This window comes from Octodon degus, unplaced genomic scaffold (genome assembly GCF_000260255.1).
Source record: "Octodon degus isolate 3935 unplaced genomic scaffold, OctDeg1.0 scaffold00077, whole genome shotgun sequence".
Lineage (NCBI taxonomy): Eukaryota > Metazoa > Chordata > Mammalia > Rodentia > Octodontidae > Octodon > Octodon degus.
The window spans coordinates 11,473,708-11,483,174 of record NW_004524653.1 but is presented as its reverse complement, the minus strand read 5'-3'; the positions used below and the strand labels follow the sequence as shown (position 1 = coordinate 11,483,174).

General features: G+C 39.5%; 1 protein-coding gene across 1 annotated transcript; it reads left to right on the top strand.

Moving 5' to 3' along the window:
- Positions 1 to 778: 778 nt before the first annotated feature.
- On the top strand, positions 779 to 8,292 carry LOC111818018 (early lactation protein-like). The gene is made up of 4 exons (XM_023720679.1): positions 779 to 969; positions 1,811 to 1,819; positions 6,477 to 6,645; positions 8,177 to 8,292. Exons 1-4 carry the CDS (start codon positions 837 to 839, stop codon positions 8,208 to 8,210), a joined length of 345 nt encoding a protein of 114 aa, XP_023576447.1. The 5' UTR covers positions 779 to 836; the 3' UTR covers positions 8,211 to 8,292.
- Positions 8,293 to 9,467: the final 1,175 nt, after the last annotated feature.

Sequence of the window (9,467 nt, the reverse complement as noted above, 5' to 3'; positions counted from 1 at the left end):
ATTAAAAAAAAATTCAACAGACACAGAAAGGGCATTTGGCAAAATCTATAACTTCTCAATAAGGACACCCATCGAATTAGAAATAGAAGAGAGCTTCCTGAGTCCAAAAATGAACATCTATGAAAACTCTGTGGTGACTACCGTTTTCATCAGTTATCTCCTACTTTCTCTTGATTTATTTTGCTATTTGTGTTACAGATTCAAGATTTAGTTTATTTACTTTTAATTTTTATCCTCACATGTTTAAAGCATAATTTATTTGCAACTACTCACTATAAAGACACAAGTGTGGGGCCAGCCAGATAGCTCAGTAGACTAAAGTGCCTGCTTAGGCAAGCTCAGAGATCCCCAGGGTTCAATCTCAAGTGTGCCAGGGTGTGCTGCAACATCAACTGAGACTGGGTATGGTGGCGCACACCTGTAATCCCAACACTTGGGAGGCTGAAAACAGGAGGATCACTACAAGTCTGATCTGTGTAGTAAGACCTTATAAACCCTGTACTAAAATACATTAAAAACTAAAAAATAAATAAATAAAAAGACACTGGTGCCTTGAGTTCTATATACTCATGATCCTTAGGTGAAGAGAGAGGTGAAACAGAGGCTCATCCTTAGGGCTCCAACAACCATGCCTTTTCAGCTGAGTGGCTGGGTCCCCAAGCACTTGCTGTTCTGCTACACTTGGCTGGTCATGGGTGCACTAGAACCCTGCTCAGGAAGGAGCCCTGGGGAAATAAATTAGATATGAGTTCAACTTCTCTCAAGAGAAAGCTTTCAACTCTCACAGTACAAATCCAGAGAGGTCCAGAACTCTCCTGTCTGCTGTCAGCAACACCATGAAGCCTGAATGGATCCACTCTTCTCTTTGGCTGTGGCTCCTCATCTTTTCCATGCTTTTCCACACACTTTCAGGTGGCATATTTTCTGAAAATCTCAGCGAAGAACTATGTGACAGTGGACATCTTGGAGGTAAGGCAAAATCAGATGCTCAACCAGGAAGAAACATGGAGAGGGAAGTCTAGGCAGTCAGGATGGTGTTGCTGCCAATAACCAGGACCAAGCCCTCCTCTTATCTCAAATCACAGGGCTCCACAGAATATGATTACATTGAAGTCCTTCTATGGGTTGAGGAAGGTGGAAAACAGAAATTACAATCAACTTCAGTTTCTACCAATATTTCATTACAAAAGGACTGGAGATTATGATGACTGGATTGATTTGAGCAGTACCCAAGAAAATTCTGTGTGTGTGTGTGTGTGTGTGTGTGTGTGTGTGTGTGTGTGTGTGATGAATACCAATTCTATTCAACACATATATGAAATACAACCACTATGGTATATTTCACCAATACAGAGATGCAGAAGCTATAATTTTCATGCTTAGGGCATTCCCATTCTACTTATTAAATTCTCTTTATTCAAATTATAATGGACATATATCAAAGACTCCAGGTAGTCTGGAGAGATAGTTCAGTGGTCTAAGTGCCTGCCTGGCAAGGACAAGGACCCAGTTTAATCCCCAGCACCACATGTGGTGGTGCTGTGCCAGCCACCGAGTCCAGGCGTGGTAGCCCATGCCTGTAATCCCGGAGCTGGGGAGGCTGAGACAGGAGGATCACTAGGAGTCCAAGCTGTGTAGTGAGACCCTGAATCAAATAAATAAAAGATTAAAGACTCTAGGTAAGAAGAGGAAATTGCTGAGTGTGCATAAAGACTGTAGTTGAACTTTAAGAAGACTAACTTTGATTCTTCTTTGTCTCTTACATGGTCATCATGACTCCTACTCTAACCATCAACATCCAATATCTCAGTAAGGAAAGGTGAGTCTAGATGCGCATATAAAAGGGGAACAGAATGAGAGAGGACACAGACTCTTCTCAGGGAAAAGAAGGTCTGCCAGACTAAGTATTTTCACTCTGTCCTGTGGGAATAGGTATAGGAAGTCAAAGGTTCTTTTAAGCCAGGTGTGTGGGTGCATGCCTGTAATCCCAGCACTTGAAGAGGCTAAAGCAGAAGGATTATCCCAAGTTCAAGGCCAGTTTGGGCTACATATTTTCTTTCAAAAGTATTTTTAGTACATATATTTGCAAAAGCTCTGGTAATGATGGAAATTAAAGAGTCCATGTGGTAGTTCTTTTTCATTAGTACATGTTTGTGTTACAAATTACAAATGATTGCATTTGTTTGGTGAGTTGGTTCAGGTACCTACCGATCTCCACTTTTTTCAGCCCCTTTTCTTCACCTCCTTCCCCCACCTTTAATCTCTTGATCCCTTTCTCATTTGAAAAGTATCTCCCTGCTTCCTATTATCTCTCTTGTATTTTGCTCTTTACTTACACTTTTCATTTGTAATGTAAGAGAAACAATGAGACATTTAAGCTTGTGCATCTGATTTATTTTACATAATATGGTCTCAAGATGCATCTGTTTCTGGGCCAGCCAGATAGCTCAGCAGACTAAAGTGCCTGCTTAGGCAGGGCACAGACCCTGGCAGGCCAAGCTGGCCCTGTCCCTGGGGTGAGCTGAGATGGCGATTGAGACAGGGCATGGTGGGGCGTGCCTGTAATTCCAGCTCTTAGGAGGCTGAACACAGGCAGATCACTATGAGTTCAATCTATGTAATGAGATACTGCAGACCCTGTAGGCCCTATACTAAATATGTTAAAAAATGCATCTATTTCCCTATAAATGACTGAAGTTTAGCCTTCTTGATGGCAAAGGTATACTCCATTGTATGCAGTTACCACCACAATTTCTTTACCGATTCATTTGTTTATGGGTGTAGAGGTAGAATTCAAGAGTTAGCTATTATGAAATCTGTTGCTATAAATATGGGTATGCATGTATCACTGTAACATAACATCTGTCTTAGTTACTCTTCTCTCGTTGGTGGGACGAATACCCAACACTCAAAAAGAAGGAAGGAAAGGTTTATTTAGCCCACAGTTACTGGAGATTTCACGTTTAAAACAGCCTGGGGCCAGAGAGATAGCTCAGTAGAATAAGCGCTTGCCTGGCAAGTGCAAGGGCCTGAGTTCAATCCCTGGTTCTGGAAAAAAAAAAAAAAAAAACAGCCTGAATTACACAGCAAGACCTCAGAGCCTTATTTGCTCAGGAGAGAGGGTCAGTGCCTCTGTCTTCTCCACACATCTTTTCCCTACAGGAGGCGGCCTCAATCGCAGACACCGCAGTCCCATGCTACAGGGTCTGGAGGAGAGGCTGGAGTGTCAGGTGACCCTCTCCACACCTCCGAGGGAGGCCGCTGGCCTGAGGGGGCAGTGCGTGTTGTCAGTTTAACGCACCTCTCTGGCCCCGCCCCTCAAGCTCCGCCTTGGTCCTCTGGCCCCACCCTTCAATTCACTCCCTGCTCCTGGAGCCACTTCTGCCCCATGACTTACTTACCTGAGGCTTTAGGTGGACAACTAGACACAAACCATAACAACATCTTTAGCTTTTGGGAAGAAAAAATGGGAAAGTGCTGGCTCCAACGGAATTTCTAATTTTAGTTTTGGAGGAATGTCCATACTATTTCCATAGTTGACATAGTAGTTTACATTCACACCAACAATGTATAGTGTTTCCTTTTTCCCTGCAGCCTTGCCAGCATTTGATATTTGATTTCTTGATGGTAGCATAGCTACTCTTTGGGGGATTAGACAGAATCTCGGCATTGTACTAATTTACATTTCTCTAATGGCCAGTCATGAATATTTTTTCATGTACTCATTGCCCATTTGTTGTTGTTCTTCCAGGACATATCTATTCATTTCAGTTGAGAGTTTTTTAATTGAGTCTTTTATCTTGGAGGGTCTAATTGTTTTTACATCTTTTAGTCTGTAGTTCATTGATAAATGCTCAGCTATTTAGAATTTCCTTCCTCGTACTAGCTTTGGATTTGTATTGTTCCGGTTTTCAGGACTTAGATGTGCATTATTTATTTGTACTGACTCTATTTTTGTCATGTTGCCACTCACAGCCATAAACTTCCATTTTAGGACCACTTTCTATGTGTTCCATACATTCTGGTATGTTGTACTGACAGACTGCACAAAATTTTCACGTGTTTCCATAGTTTCTTTTGCAACTGAGCTCTGGTTCCACTGCACTATGATCTTACAACATGCATGGTATAAGTTTAAATCTTTTGCATCTACTTAATCATGCTTTACTGGATAGTATGTGGTCTTTTGAAAAAAGTTCCATATGCTACTGAAAAGAACGTGCATTCCATCACTATTAGGTAGAGCAACAGTAGACATCTACTGGGTCCATTTGCCCAAAGTTTTGGTTAAACTCTAATACTTTGGGCTTTTGGGGTTTTTTTGTTTTTGTTTCTGTTTTTGTTTTGTGGAACCGGGGATTGAACTCAGGTCCTTGCGCCTGCCAGGGAAGGGCTTACTCCACTGAGCCATCTCCCCGGCCCAAATAGTATGCTTTTTTTTTTTTTTTTTTTTTTTTTTTGTGGAACAAGGGATTGAACTCAGGTCCTTGCACTTGCCAGGCAAGTGCTTATTCCACTGAACTATCTCCCCTGCTCAGTTTTGGGTTTTTTTGGTTTTTTTGGTTTTTGGGGGGGGTTTTCTGGTCTAGTTGATCTATCTATTATAGTGGGGTATCAAAGTCCCCCATTATAATTATATTACTGTTCATCTGATATTTTATATCTAGGGGTGCTCTGTTTATGAAATTGAATGTCCTAATATTTAGTGCTCAGATGTTTATAATTGTTCCCTTAACCAGTGTGTAATGCCCTTCTTCACCTCTTCTGATAAATTTTGACCTAAAGCCCATTTTGTCTAAAAATAGGATAATTATTCCTGCTTTGTTTTGGTTTCTGTTGCATGGAATATTGTTCCTCATCCATTGACTTTTAGTCAGTGAATTTCTTTTTGCATTAAATGCATTTCTTGTGTACAGTATTCCATTGGCTTTTGTCTCTTAACCCATTCTGTCAGTCTGTGTCTTTGGTTGGAGAACTAGGACCACTCACATTGAGTGTCATCACTGAAAAATATTGATTTATGTCAGTCATGGTACTATTTTTCTGTTGTTGATTCCTTTTCTTTCCCTTCTACTTAATTGACATCTTACTAGTGTATTCACTTTTTTTAGACTTTTGTTTACATTGTTAGATTCATTGTCTCCTTCTAGGATATTCTTGATAAATTTTTGGAATGCTTGCTTGGTGATTATGAGTTTCTTTACGTGTTCTTCATCATAGAAATAACTTATTTCTCCACAAATGTTGAAAGTCAGTTTTGCAGGTTATATCAATCTGGGTTGGAAGTTGTTTTGTTTTAGGGCTTGCTTGAAACACTTCACTCCAATCTCTCCTGAACTTTAGGATATGTATTGAAGACTCTGCTATAATTCTAGTAATGTTTCCTTTATAAAGTGATTCACTTTTTTTCTTGAACTGCTTTTAAGCTGTTTTTGTGTTCAACTCCTGAAATTCTGGAATATCATATATTCTATGATATATCATGATGCAGTTCTTTTCTGATCCTAGCTATGTAGGATTCTATATGCCTCACTTATTTGTATGTTAAATCCTTTTCCCATATTTGGGAAGTTTTCTGCTATTGTTTCTATAAATGGGCTTTTTATGCTATCTGTGCTGTTTTCTAGGTGGGCTTTTGATTTACTAATTCCAATTAATCTTAGATTTGTCAACTTTGCATCACCTAGGACAAAGAGTAGCTTTACTCTCTATGGTCTCTATCCTTAGGGCTAGAACTGATGGCCATGCCTGTTAGTTCTCTCTGAAGAGATAAAATCTCAAAGATTATCCTCTCTCCTTGGGTGTCACCCCTGCCCATGATCAAGTTAAATGATTGTTAGGTACTTATATGTTAAGAAGAACAAAATATAGAGTTAGCTAGGAGTTGGAAGTTTCATCCAGCCATGAAGAGAGTAAAGTTGGCTTTGAATGGGTGCCACATGTTCAGCTATTTTCCTGTCATGCTATTATGGGTATAGCTGCTCTCTCATGCCATTCACTGAATGGCATATGTTAGGGGAATCAGGTGAGATATTCACTTCCAGTGACATGGGAATTATTTGAAGTCAAGGGCTGGGGAGATGGCTCAGTAGAATAAGTACTTCCCTGGCAAGCTCAAGAGCCTGAGTTCAATCCCCAGTTAAGACCATTTGAAGTCAAGAAATGGGATATATTTTATACAAACAAGGAATACCTTGAAAAACTTCACCTTAAGGTCTTTCTTGCTGTCAGCTCTGAGGGAGTAAAGCTACTCTATTGATCTTATCCAATTATTTCTGTGCATCACTGAACCAGGCCACAATCCAGAAGCATTGCTCCATATCTCAAACATGGTGAAATTCATGCTCAAGGAGCTCTATCTTGCCCTCCTGAGATAGATTTACTAAGATGGTTGTGTTTTAATAGTATGAGCCCATAAGGAAAAGAATGCCAATATGGTAGGAAAAAAAAACTGACTCTGTGATTCTCCTGCACAGACCTCTGCAACTATCCTCCAGTAAGGGGGCACTGCAAGTCAAATTTGTTCAGATTCTACTACAACACTTTGACATTTAATTGTGAACCCTTCATCTTCTCTGGCTGTGGAAGCAACAGAAACAACTTTAAACATAAATATCTTTGTGAAAAATTTTGTCTTCCTAAAAAGTAAGTCTCTTTGTACCTTGCCCATCTATTAATAACACTGAATATTACGAATTATGGTTTTTCATGAGAAATCAAGTAAGAGGCAAAGAAAGATGAGTAAGGAATGAATGCACCTGTTTGAGAATATTTCAGACTCATAAATTTCAGTGTCCTGATTTGTTTGGTCCAGCAACACTCCCAAAACTGAAAATTGAGGGCAGGGATTTAGCTCAGTGGCACAGTGCTTGCCTGGCAAGCATGAGGCCCTAAGTTTGATTATCAGTACAGCATCTCCCTCCAAAAAAAAAAAAAACTATGAAAATCAAATCTCAGAGAAGCTCGCTCAGAAAAAGAATTTTTTTTTCTGGCAATTGAACTCAGGCCCTTGAACTTGCCAGACAAGAAAAAGAATTTAGGTGTGATGGTGTATACCTGCTATTCTATCACTCTGAGAGCCTGAGGCAAGAGGACTGTGGTGAGTTGGAGACCAGCCTAGGTAAGTTAGCAGCTTAACAAGACCTTCAAAAACATTTTTTAAAAAGGAGTTGAGGCCATCTGTGGTCTCACATGCCTGTAATCCCAGAACTCAGGAGGCTGAGGCAAGAGGAACACAGCAAGTTAGAGGTCATCCTGAGCAACACAGGAGTCCAAGGATAGCCTGAAATACATAATGAGACCCTGTCTCAAAATATACACAAGATAGGGGGCCTGGCCATAGCTCAGGCCTTTAAGTGGCTGCTTCCACAAAGCTGTGAGCCTCAGGTTGCTGGAGTTCGAACCTCACACTTCTCCAGCTGGCCAAAAGTGCCCTGAAGGCATTCGAGGAAAAAAAAAAAAAAAAAAACCTTATTCCAAAATATACACAAGATAGTTAGGATATTTATACAGCTGTTTTCTCTTAGTTCATTCATTGAGAAGAAAGGTTTGTACTAATATTTTAGACAAGATATCATGTCTGCATCTCATCTTCTGAATAACTACTATGAAGAAAACAATATGCAATGTATTAATTATTGTAACTGTTCTACTAACCTGTTTTGAAACTGTTTCATTGCTATTTTATTTTTTTCTCATTAAAATGAATAATTTTTTTTAAAAGTAAAAGAAGAGGATTTGGAGATATGGCTTAGTGCGAATGCCCTAGGTATAATTTTTCAATGCTGCCAAAAAAGAGAGAGAGAGAGAGGAGGAAGTAGAGATAATGATTGATTCATGCCCCTTAATTGTGTATCTTAATATTATCATGATGGCCACAGGTCATTGAGAGTCTATTCAACACCTTTGTTTCACAGTTCAGTGAAGTTCAGTTCAGTGAGAATGTCAGGAAAACAGAGAATGACATTGATCAGCATTCAGAATTTGTAGTGAATGGCTGAACAATGGTTTTACACTCAAGAGCAGAGACATCATTTCATTAATATGTAGATACTCAGAGTCTACTACTATATCCACTTATTAATTGTTTATGAATAATTTATTGGTAAAGTTTGGGGGTTTTAATGGCATTTATTAATGATGGCAATAGTCACAAAATTTGCTTATGTTTTAACAGGGACAGACAAGGTGGTGGAGAATCAAGAAAATAATATAACAGAAGACAGAAACAAAGAAGAGTAGTATGAAAAAAATATGCTAAAGTTAATCTCAGCAAATAAATTGGACATTTCTGAAAGCAAAGTTCTGGCATCCTATAGATCTTATTCAAAGCCTAAAATTCAAAATCATGCTGTGTCAAATAAAATTTTGTTCTAAGGCCTGACATCACAGGACCTAGTCTACCTGGTACCCATTCATGGGATCTGAAGATTTTCCTCACCTTGCTTGTTGTGAAGCACAGTATTATATAAGCAAGACTGAGGTGCCATTTCTTTTTGGGGAGGCAGAGGGAGATTGAGACAGGGTACTTCAGTGTAGTTCAAGCCAAATGTTAATTCACTATGGAGCCCAGGCTAACCTCAAACTCTCAATGCTCTTGCTTCAGCCTCCCGAGTACTGGGATGATAAGCATGTGCCACCATGCATGGCACTAAAAAGTCTGTTAGAACTATGTTCTAGTCCAAATAATTACCATAAGTAAAATATACTCTGAAAGCCAAGCCTAGTGGGAGATACCTGTAATCCCTGCACTGTGGTGAGTGTGGGAGGAGGATCACCACAAATTTGAGATCAGGTTAGTATACAAAATGAGTTGAAAGACAGCCTACCTGGATATGATAGCACATGCTTATATCTTAATACTTGGGAGACTGAGAAAGAAAGGCGGCTATTGGTTGAAATCCAGTCTGGGCTACACAGTAGGTTCAAGACCAATTTGAACTATATAGTAAGACATGTACACACACACACACACACACACACACACACACACACACAGGCTAGTCTAGACTACAAAGTGAGGCAATGTCTTAAATCAAAAAACTACACTCTGAAAACAATAACAAATGATCCTAGGCATTCCAGTGTCGCATCTTGAGACTTCTCCGAAACTCTTAAATAAAGGTCTGTGTGGTGGTGCACACCTGCAATCCCAGCAATCTAGAAGGCTGAGGCCAGAAGAATGTAAATTCAATCCTAGCCAGACCAATTTAGTGAGACTCAGTCTCAAAATTTCAAAAAGGGAAGCAGAATCTGAGAAGTAATTCAGTGTGAAGTCCTTAGGTTCAAACCCCATTGTAACCAGACCCACATTATAGTCTGGCTTTCATATTTATTTAATGAGAATGTGAAAAGAAAGACATGGAGCTTAAGTGACTACACAGCAAGTCATACTTTTCTTTTATCTAGAATTAACAGTGTTTTATCACCAAGCATTTATTTTTTTAATTTGTAATTTTTATTTTTCA